Here is a 20,166-nt window from a genome sequence, read left to right as displayed (position 1 = left end):
TTACCCAGATGAAACAAACCATGAAATGTATCATTACACACTGCGGTGGTTTTGTGATCCGCCTGCCAGTCCACAGGCATTTCACTTAATCTGAGGAAAAATAACTTTCATTTTTCTTTCCAGCATTACGCAGCAGGGTTTTTTTTTTCCCTTAACTAGCCATAAAATCCAACATACTTCACTATTTCCAGTCTAGGTTTTACACCATTATACCCTAACAAAGAGCGACACAATCAATACAAAAGTAATTCTGTAACCGGTGAGGCCCTGAACGAAGAAGAGTGGATCAGAATGGGAAACGGTCACCTACAACAGTGAATGCGCCTAAGCCATGAAGGATGAAATCTTATTGGTTCCTATGGACCCTGGATTTGCTCTGGTTGTCTTTGATTCGGTTTTTATAAATATGCCCTGTTGCTGTAGAGCCGAGGTTACAAGGTAGAAATCTCAATTACTTGGTAAATGATTTATTGAATAATCAGCATCGTAAACCAGACGTTTTTGGGATCTACTAATTTATGAGAATCTTTGCCCATTCAGGGGACAAGTGTCTCTTATGTCACCCACTCATACTCCCTTTCCTATGCTGTGCCACTACTCTGTTCATCTGTCATAGGCCTAAATCTAAACCTTGTGTCCATTTGTAATGGAGATTACACAGGGTTCATTATTTCTTCTACCCCCAAATATCAGTGTTTGGGCATGGTGATTGGTCACATAGACCATATCATTGCATTCTGGAAGTGGAGATTGTCACGTGCTCCTCCAAACCCAGAGGTACTGGGTAATTCCAATGTGTCCTATCAGCCAAGGTGGCCTGGGGAGAGCACCTGTCATGCTGCTCTGAATGACAGAATCTTTTAAAGAGTACAATTTAAATTTTGCTGAAGAAATTAACACAATTCAAGCAATTTTTTTTTTTATGGGAAACTTTCAGTAGCAAACTTTCAAGTATCCATACCCCCAAAAATCTTCTGTAGTGTTTGATATTAAAGCAGAGCTCCACCTGAAAGGGGAAATTCCGCTTTAAGCTTTAATTTTTTTTGGGGGGGGGGGGGGGGCGGGGAGGGAGCAGTTACTTAGTTCCCACTTCTCTCCCTCCCTGCAGTCTTGTGGGACATGTGACAGGTCCCAGAGGATTGCGGAACCATTCCGCTGGCAAAGTGTGACTTGCGCATGCGCAGTGCGCACCCAGCTGTGGAGCCGCAAGCTGTCACAGCCAGGTGCCCACAGTTGAAATGTTGGCACCAGGGAGAGGAGAGGGACGTGATGGTCTGGGTGACCACATCGCTGGATCCTGGGCCAGGTGAGTGTGTATTTATTAAAAGTCAGCAGGTACACGTTTTGTAGCTGCTGACTTTTAATAAACATAGAAATGACTGGAGCTCTGCTTTAAAGCATAGCTCTTGCTAAAACAAGATAACAATGAATATCCTATTAAAAGATTAAAAAATATGACCAGCTTTTTTTTTTGCAATATTCTGCTTTAATCAAGAGATTTCCTCCAAAGTACTTTTTTTTTTTCTAGATGTCCATGTTCAGTCTGATTGCCAGCATCATTCACCCCACTTCCTCTGAGCCCATCCTGGACCCACCCACCCTGGGGCTGGACAGTGAAAGGAGAAACAGGACAGAGATGAGCTGTATGTTACTCCGCTTTCTCCTCTTATTAGCCTGCTCCTTGTTAGCACATAGACCGACTGACTCCTTGTTCTACTTCTTCCTCTTACATTCCAGCTCTTCTTTACAGAAATTCCAACATGCACTATTATTAGGAAATACATTTAAGGATGTATTCACGATTACAGAGCTGCATTAATTTGTGTTACTTTTAGCTGCCTAGAGTTCAGCTTTAAGATTGATTTAGATATTTTGGAAAACTTTTCAATCCTATATAAATAAGCCTCAAACTGACAATGGACTTATTCTGAAGGGATCAGCTCATTAATAAATCTGCAGATAAGCCTAATGTTTAGTATCTGATATGCAAGGACACGTGTTTAAAACAAAATATACTGTGATTAATGTAGATATAAATGCTAATAGTAGGACATTTCGTTTTCTAAAGCACTGTGCACTAAATAGATGCTAGTTTTCTTTTCACCACTATTTCCATGTTTTTTTTTTGCTTCTCGGTGCTTCCGATTTCTACCAATCTCTTTCAACCACTTCCTGTCTACATGCAGTTGCTCCAATGCTGGTTGTACATTTTTGATCTTGTCTAGCTACCTAGTAGCAATGACAGAGGACCATGTATGCTAAGTATCCACATACACACACAGCTGATTGTAGTCTACATCAGGGATGCAAGGGGCAGGGTGACAACACAAGAACAGTCAGGAGACAGTTGTCACCCAATTACAAGTAGTGCCTTGAAAAAAGACCTTCATTACAGAATCATTATTAATTAATTATCAAATTATTTTAATAAAAGTGGCATATTTAAATTGTATGTTAACGCAATTTCAAGTTTCAAAGATTGGGTTTAGATATACTTTAAAGCACAACTTAAACACGTTTTTTTTTAATTTTTGAACATAGTGGCCGAGGATTATAACCTCCATCAGATCTCTATTGCAGTGTCCCTGCTGGAAGGGGGGGGGGGGGGTTCCATTTTACAGGGGCAGGAAGCGAGGGGTACTCTCTTCAAAGCAGACAGCAAAAAAAAAAAAAAAAAAAATTCTAAAAAACGAAAGCGCCACTTTTACAGGGGCAAACGCTAAACCATTATACTCACTCTCTGCTTCTCTTTTTCTTCCTCATCTTCAGAAGATGTCTGTTCATTCTTGCCAGCTGTCAAGTTTTTCTTTATACCTATGATAGATTCCAAAATCAAATGTGTTGACATTAGTAATAATTTTGTGCCATTTGTAATGCCAAAAACATGAGTTTATTAGCATAAATGGTTTTGAATTTTTTTTAAATTTAAAACATACATCTCAATATAGTCACATGATTGACAAAGGAGGGGACACTGAATGAAAATGCAGGTGGTTTATCACATACCTGGCTCTGGAGGAAGCACTAAATGAATATGTGGGCTTTTAGTCACATACCTGGCATTAAAAGGAGCACTAAATTCATAGGTAGGTTTTTGGTCAAAAGATTGGCATTGGAAAGATATTGGGAGCAAGGTTCTCCCATTTATAGTAGAACTAAAAGCAAAACGTTTTTTTTTTTTTTTATTTTGGATAGCATAACGGAGGACTGTATCAGGTTTTTTTTTTTTTGCCAGCTGTCTCTATTGGGGAGATTTCCTTTCACTTCCTGTCACATAGTCAAAACAGGACAAGAGGAACCTCCATGAAAAGTGAGGGAATTCTTGGTGGTCACCAGAACTAGTTTGCCCCTTTGAGGATTTTTCCATTATTCCTGTTCTGATGACAACCCAATTTCACATTCCCTCTCAGTGAGAACAATACACAGGACACTAAAGCCCCGTACACACGCAACAAATTTCCGCCGACCGGTCGTCCATCTTTTGTCCAGAGTGGTGTTTTGTTGGTTGGAATGTGCCTAGACTGCACGCGAATTTTCCCCCACGACAAAATTCTACTTCAGAAGTGATGTCATGTGTTGGTTTGCTTTCTTTGTGTTATTTCTTCTCTGAGCATGCCCAGACTTGCTCATTAGATTTTTCCCTGACGAAATCTATACTGACTGCACGAAAATCGGACGTGTTTTGACGGAGGACAAAAATTTTATAGCCTGCACACCAGATTTTTTTCGGCCGAAAAGTCAGAGTCGGTTGTCGGAAGCATCATACTAACAAGCCGAAAATCGGCAGATCGGTCGTCAGACGAAAATTCCCGGCCGAATTTCGACTCGTGTGTACGGGGCTTTAGAAAGGGTGAATCTCTTGAATGGGACACAGACCGCAGAAAAAGCCAGGTGTTTTGAATCCCTTTCCACTTCATCCAAAACCAAGTTTTGCCTTTAGGTGTAATTCAAGTCTTATATTTCAGATGTTCCAGCAAATCATTTAAGAAAAAAAAAAATCATCCCATGAAGACTGTTAAAATAGTGCTAATTGAATATTTGAGTCAGTCAGCATTAAAGAGAATCTGTTAACTTGCCTAAAGTGACAAACTCTCTTGTGAGAAAACCCCTTTTCCAACAGATAGCGACCTTTCCCATGTTGGCCCCCATGGCTCTCAGTTGGAGCCCCTAGTAATAACTCAGTTCTTTCAGATATCATGGCACATCAGATGCAATACTTGGGCATGAATGACCAAATCACCAAGCCCAAACACTGGAGGAGGAGAAAGTAAACTCTGTATAGGCTCTGAAACCAAATAACAGAAAGTTAAACAAGGCTTCGAACTCCCAACTTTGACTTGGGACACAGGGAAGCCAATTATCCCTGAATAGGCAAAGTAACAGACTCCGTAACAGTTTAAAAAAAAGTATAAGGGTGGCCATCCAAAGGGAAAGATTATCCTTCAACAATAAATCATTAAAGTGGTGGTTGTAAAGACAATTTTTTTAATTAAAAAAAAAAAAGAAAAAAAAAAAAGGGGTTATCCTTACCTGCTCTGTACAATACTATTGCACAAACCAGTTTCTTACCTCCTCTTCTGGAATCCTCCGCTGGCGCTCTCCACTCCTATTTCCTGTGTGTGCCCCCATAGCAAGCTGTGTGCTATGGAGGCTAATGTGTGGGTGCTCCTGAGCAGCGCTGTGTGCATTCATGGACAAACCCCGAGGCTCAGCCTTGCCCCCGGCTTCCTCCTCACAGGATTTGATTGACAACAGCAGGAGCCAATAGCCCCTGCTGCTGCCTGAGTCTCATGTGAGAGCAGGAAGTGAAGGGAATAGACCTGCAGACAGGCACAGAGCTGGATCGCTGACAGGCTCAGCTTTTGGCGGGGGAGGGAGGAAAGGAGGAACAGTTAGTGGTGAGGTTTTTTTTTTTACCTTAAAGTGGTTGTAAAGACTTCAGGTTTTTTTACCTTAATGCATTCTCTTCATTAAGAGTAAACCCCCCCCCCCCCCCAGTCAGTGAGCAGCGGGAGTCACTGGCTCCTGCTACTGTCAATTAAATACAGTGACAGGGGAGCAGGGGGCAGGGCTGAGAAACACAGCAGAGCTTGGGATTGAGCCCACACATGTGCCACCATAGGAAGCAGCCCAGAGCACCAGCGGGAGACCAGAGAAGAGGAGGTCAGGGGCTGCTATGTGCAAAACCATTGCACAGAGCAGGTAGGTATAACATGTTTATTTAAAAAAAAAAGGAAAAAAAAAAAAAAAAAAAGGAAAAAAAAAAAAAACATTTACAATCATGTTAATGCAGGGAATAAGGTTAAAAAAAACAAAACAAAAAAAAAAACCTGACTTAAAAAACACTTTAAATCCCCCATATTTGCTGACCTCATACTGAAAACACTAGTTAGTTGTTTGCCACAGAACTTTCTCAAACAAAACACGCAGTAAGTAAAAAGGCAAAATTCCTAATCTGCATGCTTTATCTGGTCACAGACAGATGGTATTGAAGACAAGAAGTCGTTATGACAGCCACAGTTTTTGAGAAAGGTAAGTGGTTGCAGCTTTTCTCAACAGACGTGTCCCTTAAGACAATGCAGGAATAACAGATTGTTCCAATAGTTCCAATTCTCTGATTACCTGGTTTCTTCAATTCCTCAGAAAAGTAAGGATCACTGAAATCAACATCAGATGGTATCTCTTCTTCTTTATCTTTTTCTTCTATGCTCTCCTGCAAAACATATGGTGGTAGACACACTGCATGAACACACAGGAAGCTACAGGCTGACTTTATTAAATGGTGCAAAAGAAAAAACTACACAACTAAAACAGCAGCTCAAGAACTTATGAAAGTTTTCATATAGAATGAAGGAATTTGGCAAATATAAAACATAACAAACTGTTAAAATAAATAAATATCCTGATAACCTGAGATAACAGTACCCCCCCCCCCCCAAAAAATATAATATGCTGTAAAGGAGCAAAGATTACCTAAAGAACAGAAAACCTACTAAGGTATCATATGAAAGATCAGGTCTTCTTTTACCTAATTCAGACCTGCCAAGTTGTGCAGAAGACACACACAAATCAAAGATTGCAACCCCTGTATGTATAGAAGGCTGAACTATGTTCTGGCTTGTGTGATACGTGTGCAAAACCATCAACCTGGCCTGTGTAGATCATGTAAGTTTACCTTCACAGAAAAAAATGTAAACATGGACATCAATCCCCCACGCTGTACTTCTGTACTTAACTTCGGGGTTGCCGCACAAGTGGTACAGTGATTTGAAATCCCCACTTACAGGACAGACCAAATTAATTCTGGATTCTGATTGGTCAGCACTGTCACAATGATGGTGCAGACCAATCAAAATCCTTCTGGTCTTTGCAAGTGATGCAGCTTCAGACCACATGCATCTCTGCCTAAGTGCCATTTTTTCGAAGAGCATAGCAATCTTATGTATACGGTTTAGTTTCAATTAATAGTATTGATAGATAGATAGTATTTTTTCATTCTTATATTTTTTATTGTTTTCCTTCAATAACCAAAAATATCACATACAGGGATAGTAATAATCATTCAATAACACTTTCCTTTAAATCCTCCTTCCTTAAATTGTGTGGTCAACACGTCTCAATTGTAAATACCTGTAAAACTCCATTTAAGAGCCCAAATTCCTCTTCCAGTTCTTGGAATGTCCTCAAAATCCCTGCTTCATATATTTGGGATAGTCTACGTACTCCCTTCTGTTTCCAATTACTGAAATTCTCCAATTCCATGAGCTCAATTAACCGGTTCCGGACCGCCCACCGCATATATACTGCAGCAGGCTGGCCCTCCTGCGCGAACCAATGTAGGGCTAAGTTGGTCGCGCGCAGGCAGCTAGGGACTCGATGTATGGGGCAGGCGGCTCCAATTGCCGCTCGACACCCACGATCGTTCCCCATTGAAAGAGAAGAACGGTCAGGTATTGTAAACACAGCTGACTATTGTTCTCTCTGGAATGATCACAGAGCTCCTGTGATCCTTCTATATAGGATCACAGGTCTCTATGGTCATTACATAAGCCCCACCCCCATGCAATTAGAATCACTCCCCTAGGCTCACATTTAACCCATTGATCACCCACAGTGTTTACCCCTTCCCTGCTAGTGTCATTATTACAGTAACAGTGCATATTTTTAGCACCGATTACATTAGTAATGTCAATGGTCCCCCCAAAAGTGTAAAAAATATCAGTTAGGGGTCCGATCCGTCCGCCGCAATGTCGCAGTCCCACAAAAAAAAAAAAAAAAAATTGCAGATCGCCACCATTACTAGTAAAAAAACCAAAAAAATATATATATATATAAATCTTTCCCGTAGTTAGTAGACGCAATAACTTTTGCGCAAACCAATCAAAATACGCTTACTGCGATTTTTTTTTTTTACCAAAAATATGTAGCAGAAAACAAATTGGCCTAAAATGTTAAAACATTTTGATTTTTACATTTTTTTTGGAATGTTATATAGCAGAAAGTGAAAAATAGTTGTTTTTTTTTCAGAAATGTCGCTCTTTTTTTGTTTATAGTGCAAAAAATAAAAAAAAATTGCAGAGGTAATCAAATACCACCAAAAAAAAGCTCTATTTGTGGAAAAAAAAGGACATCAATTTTATTTGGTACAGCTTCGCACGACTGCGCAATTGTCCGTTAAAGTAACGCAGTGCCAAATTTCAAAATATGGCCTGGTCATTAAAGGGGAAAATCTTCCGGTCCATAAGTGGTTAAACATCTATTATCCCAGATAGGTGTATACTCTAAGTCCTGTGTACCAATCTATTGACCTTCCATACAGCCTTGCCGACGGACACTGACCCCCCCCCCCCCCCCAAAGAGTTTGCTTCCAAGGTTTCTATAAGCGATATATGTAGGGTACATGCCAACAAGGCTCGTGAGCTATAGTAGGTGGTGTTACCCATTTCCCAGCCCCCTATTTGTTGTAGCTGGGCTGCCAGAAAAAAAGCTCCATGGATGGGGAACGGCCAAACTCCCCTTGTTTCTCAGTTACTGTAGTACTCACAGATGAACTCTAGCCTGCCCATTCCTCCAAATCAATTTACTAAAAAGACTTTCTTAAACCAAATTCCAACAGATTTCGTCCAGTTGATGGAGAGTCCCGAGAAAGAACCACATCTTTTCTCCATATCCATCACTGTGCTCAGTGAATGGTTCACATCCTCTTAAAAAAAAGAAGGACATCATCTGCATAAAGCAAAATCTTTTCTACCTCCTTCCCTCTTCTAAAACCTCTTATATCCTCTGCTGGTCTAATGGCCAAAGGCTCCATCGCCATAGCAAAAAGCAGGGGCGACAATCGGCACCCCTGTCTTGTCCCTCGGAACAGCGGAAAGTACTCAGAGGTTCTTCCATTCATTTTCACTTCCGCCCTTGGGCCAGCGTACAACAGTTTGATCCAATTTATAGAAATGGGACCAACATTAAATACCGACGGCACCAACCACAAATAGTTCCACTCAATGCTATCAAATTCCTTGACCGCGTCGAGGGACAATATGGCTCTTGATCCCAACTCTTCTGATGGAATTTGTAAACTTAAAAATAATCTCCTAATATTTAACGATGTTGATCTGCCAGGAATAAATCCACATTGGTCTGGGTAATTATAGTATGGATTATTTTAGTTAACCTAGTACTTTCGCCAATATTTTAACGTCTGCACAAAGCAAAGAGATTGGTCTATATGATGCAGGATGGGTTAGATCCTTCCCTTCCTTTTGCAATACTATGATTGTAGCCTCTATCTTTGACCCAGGTAGTTCTCCCTTCTCCAATAACTCATTCAGCACCTGCAGCAGCTCCGGTAACATTATCTCTCCATATTCCTTATAAACCTAATTTGGCAGACCATCTGGCTCTGGTGCTTTGTGGTTTGTTGATTCCCTTACTGCCTCTCGTAGTTCTTCAATGGTAATAGGCATTTCCAAAAATGCCCTATATTCCTCTGTGAGATGTGGGATAGGCAGGCCCTGTAAAAAATCCCGCATTTCTCAATTTTTCTCCCCTACCTTAGACCTTTATCGATCCGAGTAATAATTCTTAAAAATATTCACCACTTCTACTGGACACATGGTCGCCTCTCCAGTCTCAACAGACATAGTAGGCATACTTATGTTCTGGGGCCAGCATGTGTCCAGTATTTTTCTCCCTCTTCGTAATGGGCCTGTTATGAAAAAAAAAAACATTTCTATTCTCAGACTTTTTCAAGGACATTGTTGGGTATAACTGTTGTATTTCTGTCTATTTAGCCAAGTTGTCTGGTGATGGATCCTCTACATATATTTTATCCATCTCAGTCACTTTCCCCATTATACTCAACTCCCAATCCCTAGTGGCTTTCGTCCTTTGAGATATTTGCTGAATTAGGATTCCCCTTAAATAGGCTTTGAGGGTATCCCATACTATACCATGTGTTGTTCTATTGTGCCCCAAAAACTCCCTAAGTATTTCTATCATGTGGTCTTTAGGGGAAATTAACTGTAGCCAGAAAGGATTAACTTTCCACTCTCCCCTGTCCCGTCGCCACCCCAACTTTAATGCTAGGACTAGAGGGGAGTCGTCAGACAATCCCCTAGCCTCATAGAGAATGTTTGTTACTAATGGAATAAGAGTGTCATTCCCTATTGTCCTATCTATTCTAGAAAGTGATAAATGCGTACTGGAATAGCATGAAAAGGTTTGGGGCTGTTGGATATGGTTCATGCCAAATATCCCTCAATCCACTCTCTTAAACATCCTGTATAGTGGCTCTGTTCTGGTCTCCTTCCTGAGGGAAATCTATCCACCTAAATGTTCATCACCATATTAAAATCTCCTACTATTAGAACTGGCACCCTTGGTTTATCAACTATAAATTCCAACAGGTGATTAATAATTTTTTTTTTTTTTTAAAGGAGGGGGAATGTACACATTTACATGTACACATGGCATCTCAGTCAGCACACAATATATAAATATGTACCTTCCTCCCCCATCTATTTAAACCCGTCTACAAGAGGACTCCACTGATCTGTGTATTAAAATACTTGTTCCTCTTGAGTATAATGTATACACTGAGTGGTATTGATAAGGAAATGCTTTATATCTTAAACGTGACACTGCTTGCAGGAGACACATTTAACTAAAGAAACAAAGTACAGATGCTCTAAGAATTGATAGTGTCTTAAAGAGGGCTATCTTTTTCAGTGGGTCTCCCAGTCCCCTCAAATTCCATGAGCAATCCATCACCTCACCTCCCATCCTACTTCTAAATAATAAAGATATTTTCTATGTGCATAGCATGTGAACCCATCTATACATATGGGGGAAAGAGAAAAAAACAAAACACCAAAATCTTGTGATTAGATTCCAATGTAACAGGCTCATGTCCATCTTCCTTTCTATACCCAATACGTGCGTCTATTTTTTTTATTCTAATCCCCCCCCCCCCCCCCCAAAAAAAGAACCCCCCCCCCCTTTCCCCAAAATCCCCTTAGGGAAATAATTGTGGTCCCATACACCACTCGTGTGAATATCAGAATTCCTTCTTATAATAAATACCTTGTGTCAGTGTAAAAACACCTGTGACTTTCTAAACAACTACACTCTTAAATGATAACTCAATTCCAGTGCTCCTTTACATAAAAAAAGTGTTACTAGACCGATAAAGACCCTTTTGCCCCATCATGAAATTTATACCTCTTGCCTCAAAACTCACATAGGCCGCTCATTTCTTTCTAACCAAGTTCGGCTGCGGCGGGTGTGTCAAAGAAATGAACCACTCCTTGTGCTGTGACTCAGTCCAACCGGATTTGCATGGCATATTGCATATTTAACCGCCGCCTCTTGAGATCCATGAACCTCACCCTTCTCTGTACTTCCTCAGAGAAATATGGGAAAAAATTAGATTTTAACCCCATTAAACCTAATTTCTTTCATTTCTCTTGCTTTTCGCAATATTATTTCTCTGTCTTTAAAGAAAAGGAGTTTCATGATCACTGGTCTTGGTATCCCTTCCAAGACAGGGGTTCTTATCGGGACTCCATGAGCCCTTCTATGGCAAAAAAAGGGGACAGTTCTTCCTTCCCAAACGCCTCCAGAAGCCAATTTTTCAAAAGGTTTCTTATGTTGTTCCTTTCACTTTTCTCTGGCAGTCCCATTACAGTCAGGTCCATAAATATTGAGACATTGACACAATTCTAATCTTTTTGGCTTTATACACCACCACAATGGATTTGAAATGAAACAAACAAGATGTGCTTTAACTGCAGACTTTCAGCTTTAATTTGAGTGTATTTACATCCAAATCAGGTGAACAGTGTAGAAATTACAAAAGGTGGTATATGTGCCTCCCATTTTTTTTTAAGGGACCAAAAGTAATGGGACAGATTAACGATCATAAATCAAACTCACTTTTAATACTTGGTTGCAACTCCTTTGCAGTCAATTACAGCCTGAAGTCTGGAACGCATAGACGTCACCAGACGCTGGGTTTCATCCCTGGCGATGCTCTGCCAAGCCTCTACTGCAACTGTCTTCAGTTCCTGCTTGTTCTTGGGGCATTTTCCCTTTCCCTTCAGTTAAAGCACATCTTGTTTGTTTCATTTCAAATCCATTGTGGTGGTGTATAGAGCCAAAAAGATTAGAATTGTGTCGATGTCCCAATATTTATGGACCTGACTGTATGTGTATATTGTTCCTCCTCAATCTATTTTCCAAATATTCTAATTTATCACTCTGTTTCTTGACTGTTCATGGAAATATTTAATCTTCAACTCTACTGACTCTGCCTTTCAGCTCTGTAGAGCGCTCCCCTACTTTTTGTAAATCATGTCTAAAGAATGACATTTCCTCTTTTATACCTTTCAGCTGTTCAATCATTTCAGACAAGGCAGATTTGCATCCATTTACCGCCATTATTACCTCTGTTAGGGATAGCTCCTCAGTCAGTGAGGCCTCTAAAGCAGAAAGGTCAAGTGATCCCCCTGCGATTGGGGTAGAGGGCACTGAAGTTTTGGAGGGTTTGCTATTCAGACTGAACTCCTTAGGAGCGGAGAAAGGTGACAAGGATATCTTGGATTGTGACCCTTTCAGGTTTCTTTGGGAAGGCTTTGTGCAACCCGTTCCTATTTCATTGCTGTTTCCTTACTTTTTTCCTTTACTGTTCGCTGGGGCTGTGAGCTGAGGGCCTCCTGTAGCCCTGATGTATTTCCTATTTTCCTTGTCATTTCTTTTAACTGTATGTTCCAGATATATACCAGATAAGGGACTTGTTGCTAAACGTGTTGTCCCACTCCAAACAATATAAAAAAAAATCAAAAAAAAAAAAAATCGAATATTTTAAAAGTCACTTAAGGACATTTCCAAATCTGAATATGCTGAAAAACTAACAGCATCTGTGATTCTCACATTTCTTAGGCAAAAAACTTTCATGGGAATATTTATCATGCACGGGCTGTACATTTTTTTTCTACAGTCAGGTAAACAGACAAAACTACATCGTTTTAGTGCCAGTTCACACCACCGTGACACTGAAGCCAACATCCCTGCGCGACTTTATCGCGGCTTGCATACGACTTCTTGAACAGAAGTCAACGCAAGTCGTGCTGAAGTTGCCCCAAAGTAGTGCAGGAACCTTTTTCCAAGTTGGAGTGACTCAAGTTGCACAGATTAGAATGGCGTCTTCGCTATTAATAGAGTACGACTTTGTTGCATGTCAATTTGCATCAGTTTAAACCGGGCCTAAATAAAGCCTTGATGATTGGTTTCTTTGTTAAACAAAAAGGAGGGCATTTTATATAAAACTTAAAGAAAAAATATTTTTTTTTTTTTCTATATAGGGACCTGTTACATCTTCTCTGCTATACCACCCACAATCTAAGAGCTGAAGAACAGCAATTTGAAAATGTAACACAGCAAAGACAGAAATACTGTATGTGCAAGGTAAAGACTGTGAGACTTGGTGGGGATTGATACCATAACTGCTACGGTATCATGTTTGAGATTTATGAGAAAAGTAAAATAAAAAGGACTAGGTCATTCAAAGTGATTGTGCAGGTTTTTTTTTTTTTTGCGCAGTGCGTTTCTCTGCCTGCGTCTGTGCGACGACAGTCTGAGATCTTTCGATATGTTCGCAGGCACGAATGAGCTTTCTGAGGCCACTTCAACATTCCAAAACACAACGAAAACAAAGATCAAAGCCCATGCACAGCTACAGCAGTAACAAGCTTATTTTTCTCTCTGTCACATATGTTTGTGATTGATGTGCAAGGCGAGCGCCAGGCCGACATTAAAACACGTGGCAGGCGGTAGAAATGTACACAGCTTCAGCAATATGGGTTATATCTTATGCTGCATGAGACTGGGACCTGGCAATTCATAGTAACCTTTCCCAAACAAAGGCAAGTGTAAAAACATTAAATAAAAAAAAAAAAACACATTCCCAATGGATTCTCACTGATGGACAACTTTAGCTGCATCCCAAAAGTAAAATATTTGGTAGTGAAATTAAAAGAGAAGTTCGGATTTCTTCAAAAGAAAAAATAATAAATACTCACCTAGGTGGATGCAGCTTCTGTCCCCATGCCGCTTCGAAGGCTGAGAACTGAGCAATCAAAGACCTCCTGTACATAAATACATATACGTGTATATATACCTGCGCTAATGGATGTGGTAAGAAATAATAAACTACGTGAAATAATGAAAAGGTATAGGTGAGGTTGCTGCTCCTTTAATGGTGTAGTGCCTTGAATCATATATATGTGTAAAAAGGGCGCTCCCACTATGAAAACCTAATATGTGTAAACGGTAGCATAAACTCATATACACTGAACAAAATTATAAAAAACGCAAAACTTGTTTTTGCCCCCATTTTTTAATGAGCTGAACTCAAAGATCTAAGGCTTTTTCTATGTATACAAAAGGTCTATTTCTCTCAAATACTGTTCACAAATCTGTCTAAATCTGTGTTAGTGAGCACTTCTCCTTTGCCGAGATAATCCATCCGCCACACAGGTGTGGCATATCAAGATGCTGATTAGACAGCATGATTATGGCACAGGTGTGCCTTAGGCTGGCCACAATAAAAGGCCACTCTTAAATGTTCAGTTTTATCACACAGCACAATGCCACAAATGTCTCAAGTTTTGAGGGAGCGTGCAATTGGCATCCTGACTGCAGGAATGTCCACCCGAGCTGTCGACCGTGACTTAAATGTTCATTTCTCTACCATAAGCCATCTCCAAAGGCGTTTCAGAGAATTTGGCAGTACATCCAACTGGCCTCACAACCGCAGACCACGTGTAACCACACCAGCCCAGGACCTCCACATCCAGCATCTTCAAACGGTCAGAAACCGTCTCAGGGAAGCTCATCTGCATGCTCGTCATCCTCATCGGGGTCTCGACCAAACTGCAGTTCATGGTCGTAACCGACTTGAGTGGGCAAATGCTCTTGGCAAAGGAGAAGTGCTCATGAACACAGATTCGAACAATATTTGAGAGAAATAGGCCTTTTGTTTACATAGAAAAAGTCTTAGTTCATTCGAGTTCAGCTCATGAAAAATGGGGCAAAAACAAAAGTGTTGCGCTTATAATTTTGTTCAGTGTATATGCACACAATATCAAAGCTCAAAAATCTATAGAAATCAAAATCAATAAAAGTCCATCATATAGGTGAAAATTATTGCAGTTCCATCATAATTAAACTGCTGAGGTGCCAAATGCTGTAAACATAATTGGTGCAGTCCGTGCTCCCCTCCTGTGTGTCCACTCACTCACCAGCTGCCATAGATTCCCATAACAGAAGTCATGTGCGCTTTGCTAAAACATCTCAGATGCTGGGATTAGTAGTCCTCCAATGGAGCTCCTTCTTTGTGGATGCAGATTCCCTTTGTGTATAGTAAAGCGCCAGAAGGGAGGAGGAATATATAGCGTGATTCCATTTATTAAAATGATACTAAAAACACAGTATTGCACTCACTTTTGTACAAGGTAAAACAAGCATAAAAACCGGAAACTGGAAGTACGCCGCCACTTGCTGGTCACCAGCCAGACTGAAGCGTTTCGTCCCTCCCACAGGACGTTATCAAAGGCTATCTGATATGTTTAGCAAAGTGCATGATTTCTGTTATGGGAGTCTATGGCAGCTAGTGAGTGAGTGAGTACCCAGGAGGGGAGCATGGACTGCACCAATTTGGTTAAAGCATTTGGCACCATAGTACATTCATTCGGATGAAACTGCAATAATTTTCACCTATATGATGGACGTTTATTGATTTTGAGGTCTATTGATTTTTTAAGTTTGATATTGTGGTTTAAATATAAGTTTATGCTACTGGTTTACACATAGTGGGTTTTATAGTGGGAGTGCCCTTTTTCACACATATATTATTAAAGATCTCTGATCGCTCGATTCTCAGTGCTCACTGAGCAGGGAGCTGGTGACAGTTAGTCACTGGCTCTCTGCTCTGGCTCTCCAGCGCTCCCTGTCCCCTCTGGGAAGAGACAGTGATTATTGCTAGTGGCTATAACAGCCCCTAGCGATAATCACACGCAAAATTCGGCAGGCTGGTTGTACCCAAGTTGATCAATCAACTTGGTACATTCAGCCTGCCCATGCATGGTTCGAATCTCGGCCAGTTCCTGCTGAACTGGCCTTAATGCTTCAAATGCCAACCTGCTCATGGCTTCTGGAGTTCATCCACACATTAATGTAGTGAACCAGCCTACCCACTGCCTTCTGTTTGTAATCAAGTCTTCAGGAAACCAGCTTTGGAGACAGGTGAAGATTTGAATACAAGAACCTGTCCCCTATTCGGGAACCAGAATTCGATCTTGTACCCAGAGCAAATCAGTTTGCGAACCCACTCGTCCTAAATTAAGGAAGTCCAGGGTTTCTGAAAGAAGTGCAGACATCCCCCCACCCCTGAGGGGTAGAGGGGCCCCTTCATGCTGAAGAGGACTTGTCAGCAGCACGGACTGACCGGCCTTGGGCTTGCCCCAACGCTTTTTAGCTCCTCCAGAAGCTCTGAACAGCTTAATTTTTTCTTGCTCCCAGGAGGAACAAAAAAAACGCTTATGAGCAGAAAAAGAGGGACCCCGCTTAGTACGGGGTGTCTTACCCTTGAGGGATTGAGGAAGAAGAGTACCTTTCCCGCCATTTAGGCCCTTGATCAACTCATCCAATGAGTCGCCAAACGCTCTCCCGGAAAGGGGAGATCAGCTAGGGCTTTCTTAGAAGCTTGGTCAGCCGACCAGCTCTTCAGCAAAACCATGCGCCTTAAAACAATGCCAACGGTCGAAAACAATGGCCACCAGGGGAGCCGCATCCATAGTTGCATCACACAGGAACACTAGAGCCTGGATCACCTGGTTCAACAGTTCCAGCTGTTCCAGAGGAACAGTCATGGGGTCCAAAGACTCCCGCAAACCCCTAATCCATTCCGTCACCGTCTGTGAGACTAACACAGACACAAAAACCGGTTTTGAAAATGGAACCCGCCAGCACGTTAAGATGGCAGGAAAGGGATTCCACCTGCCTGTCCACTGGATCTGCAAAGACTGGGGAATCCTCCACAGGCAAAACGTTAGATTTGTTTAATCTGGAAACAGGATGGTCCACTTTAGGTGGCACCGTCCAACGGTTGGAAACCTTTTCAGCAAAAGGGTACCAGCGTTTAAAGTGTTTTGGCACCACTAACATGTGCTTAAATGCGCCGCCATTGGTCATTCACAATATCATGAAAAATGTCGGGACAAGGGAAAACCCTGTCAGTCTTTGGAGACTTCTGGGAGCCAAAAGCCACCCGCATCCCTGCCGGCGTGGGTTCATCAGCCAATTTTACAGTATCCCGTAGTGAAATAATCATGGCTTTCACCAAAGCGCGTTTCCGGGTCCTCTTCACCATCTGACTGAGAGGACAGCGACCCCTGAGGTAGGAGAGAGTCCGGGGGGTTCACATCAGTCTCTGATTCAGAGGACACCTCTATAGATGGAGAAGGCAGCGGCCGTTTTCGGCTATCTACCTTTTTCATGACTAAATTTAACTTTTATCGCCAGGCTTTCCAGCACTGCTGAAATTGCAGCAATGCGACTGTGATCCGGACTGTCCGGGAGTCGCACAGAGTGGGTCTGAGTGCACAGTTTGGGACTCCATATTGCAAGTAGCAAAAAACTGAGTAGTGTCGCCTTAAGATAGCTAATCGTGGCACTCACCACCGATTGCAGCGGTCTGCAGGGAACCCCCTTTTAACTAAACCAACAGCAGAATGTGCAGGAGTATGCCCGCAGGGACCCCCAAGTACTGTACCACCTCAGACAAACCATCCTCCTGATTCTTCCAGCAGCATGGAGAGAAAGACAGGAAACAAAAGCACAGGAAGTGATGCTGCCTGAGAAAGGTCACGCTGCTCAGCATAGCACAGGGGCTACACAAAGATGGATTCCCATACATATCAATAGGAAGCTTCAGTGAAAATGGCTGTCCCATACAAGTATATGGGGAAAAATGCACATTGCACACACTTAAGATGGCGGCGCCCATGGCCAGAACTGACACATGAAGGCCTCAGGAACCACAACAGGGACCAGCAAGCCCAAGGTACCATGTCACCCCCCCCCCCCCCAGGGTGCCAGGTGCTCCAGACACACAGCCACCGCAGGGACACACAGACCGGGCACCGGGCAGGCCAGAGGGATATCTTGGGAGGCACAAATCCCATTATCCCCAGGAGAGGGCCCACATCCCCCCAAGGCCAGTATGGGCAAGGGGGGCACATTTACTCACCATACCATGGACCGGGTGGGCTCTGCTCCGGGTAGACTGCCTTCCACCCAAAGTGGGGGTGCTGCCAGCCGAGGGGTGCGCTGCGACTCAGGGCGTTCCAGGTCATCGCGTCCCGGCATCCGCTCACAGGCTTGTCCCTTTTCAGAAAAGGGGCACCGTCGTGGCTAGGCCTAGGTCGGGACTATAACCTGCTTAGGCTCATAGGCCAGACTGGGGGGACCATAAGGATCTAGATTATCCAGTGCGAAGCCCCAGCCGGCATCGATGCTTGTAGATCACCAGGAAACTTCTTCCCTGAACACTAGCTAGCAAGTGAGTATAGAGAAATAAAAGAAAATATGCTGAAGAGATTAAAAAACACTGAGACCGGAGTCCCAGCAGGAAACCTAGGTCCTACTCCTCCTCTCGGCAGAAACAAACTGATGTGCTGGGCTGTGGCAGTGGGGGGTTATGCCTGAAGGGACAGCCAGATGGGTGTGTACATGTTAAAAGTTTTCTACTAATGTACTGCCTAGACTACTCCTGCAGGCGGCAGCATACCCCACTCAACTCATGGAGATGAGGCTGCGTCTGTCGATGGACGATAGACAAACATACTTTCCCAAGGCTAAATGTAGCCAACCAGGTAGCTTGGAGCTCAACTATTAACAGCTGGAGCTCACCTAAAAAACACCCTCAAAGAGGACAAGTCCTTTAAATAGCAGCCTGCAAAACTTTGCGGCCAAAAGAAGCAAATCTTGTAGCCGGAGCGAATTAGTTTGCGGACCCACTTGTCCTGGATTAGGAAGGACTACAGATCTGGAAAACATCGAAGACGCCCCCCCCACGATACGGGTGGGGGCGCCCCTTCACGTTGAGGAAATTTCATCCGCAGGTCTAACAGAACCCACTCTCGGTTTGCCCGGCCAAGACTTCTTGGAACCTTCAGTGAAGGCCCTGAAGGGTTTAGATCCCTTGTCTTGAGACTATGAGGGAGGAAAAGGCCACTTGTGAGCCGAAAAGGAAGGACTCCTTTCCCTTGAAAGCCTGAGGAAGAAGAGTACCCTTTCCCCCTGTGAGACCTTTAAGGATGTCATCCAAGGATGCTCCAAACAAGCGATTCCACATGAATGGAAGATCGGACAAAGCCTTCTTAGAAGCCTGGTCCATTTCAGCCTGATAATGTGCCGCAGAACCACTGCTGAAGCAGACAGTCTAGAAATTAGGGGAGCGGCATCCAAAGAGGCATCACAGACGAACTGTAGCCCTTGGACCAACTGATTCACCAGCTCCACAAAAGCAGGAAGGAGCCGTTTCTTTTCCAGGTCCCAGCATAAAATTTTGGTCCAGTCAGTCATAGCTTGTGACACCAGGGTGATGGTAAACACCGGCCTAAGTGACGACCCAGCCACAGTGAACATATGGAGGGTCAAGGCCTCGGACCTCCTATCAGCCAGGTCTGAGAAGATCGGGGACTCTTCATCGGGTATTACAGTGGCTTTATTCAACCTGGAAAAACAGGGGTCCACTACAGGAGGTACCGTCCATTTTTTAAGGAGGGACTCTTTATAAGGGTACTGCATTGCAAAATGCTTAGGAATTGCAAAGGTGTGTTGTGGGGACCCCCACTGTTTTGAGAAATGTAAGGAGTATGGCGCCTCCCCTAACGGAATAGCAATATATTGTGTAGAGCTGCCTTCAATTTAAGTGGTAATACCTAAATAAGAAGTGAGGTATATTTTCAGGCGCTGCTACTAATTACTACAAGGAAATGCGTATTATTATTATAGAGAATAAACACTTCATGCAGTCTTAATTGGATGTGACTACAACTCTGAATGTGGTTTGTCCATTCAAATGTGACATAGATATACAGCAATTATGATAAATAAATAATTGAAAATATTAAAGTGCTTGTGACAATCTGTGCTGAGATCTTCAATGATTATAATAAATAATTAAAAATATTAAAGTGCCTGTGACAATTGGAGGACCAGTGGGTGCCAAAGGTGACCCGCGCCTTCTATGCTGGATTAGTCGCATATTCCATATGTAAGGTTTCCCCGCACAGATGAAATCAGTGCATCCAATAGCGCCTTTTCATGTGCGTCTAGAGGACCGGAGGAATCATCCTCACTATCCGAGCACGCAGGGTGCATGGACGCAGACCCCGAAGGATAACTTGCGTCCACAGCGGTCGAATCAGACTCTGGATCTGAGGAGACAGAAGAAGCAGGTGAAGGCGGGGGGTGATTTTTGCAATCCCGTTTTCCCAAAACCAAATTTACTTTGGACACCAAGGACTCCGCCGTCAGTGCAGATAGTTGTTGGGCACTGCCGCCTCTGAGAGGGGGTCAGGGGGTGAAACATGTTCCATGGAC

At 42.7% G+C, this 20,166-nt stretch overlaps 1 protein-coding gene across 1 annotated transcript in view; it reads right to left on the bottom strand.

Annotated features, from left to right (window-relative positions):
• The window catches only part of ESF1 (ESF1 nucleolar pre-rRNA processing protein homolog), a 128,575-nt gene that overhangs the window by 17,047 nt on the left and 91,362 nt on the right, over positions 1 to 20,166 (bottom strand). Inside the window, exons 11-12 of the mRNA XM_082252471.1 lie at positions 5,623 to 5,713; positions 2,738 to 2,814 (exon numbers count right to left, since the gene is read on the bottom strand). Coding sequence (XP_082108597.1) covers positions 2,738 to 2,814; positions 5,623 to 5,713 — 168 coding nt within the window. The remainder of the gene's footprint in view (positions 1 to 2,737; positions 2,815 to 5,622; positions 5,714 to 20,166) is intronic.

Source organism: Pelophylax lessonae (genome assembly GCF_965119305.1).
Source record: "Pelophylax lessonae genome assembly, chromosome: 3".
NCBI lineage: Eukaryota > Metazoa > Chordata > Amphibia > Anura > Ranidae > Pelophylax > Pelophylax lessonae.
The sequence above is the reverse complement of the archived record's forward strand: the minus strand, read 5'-3'. Positions and strand labels throughout refer to the sequence as shown.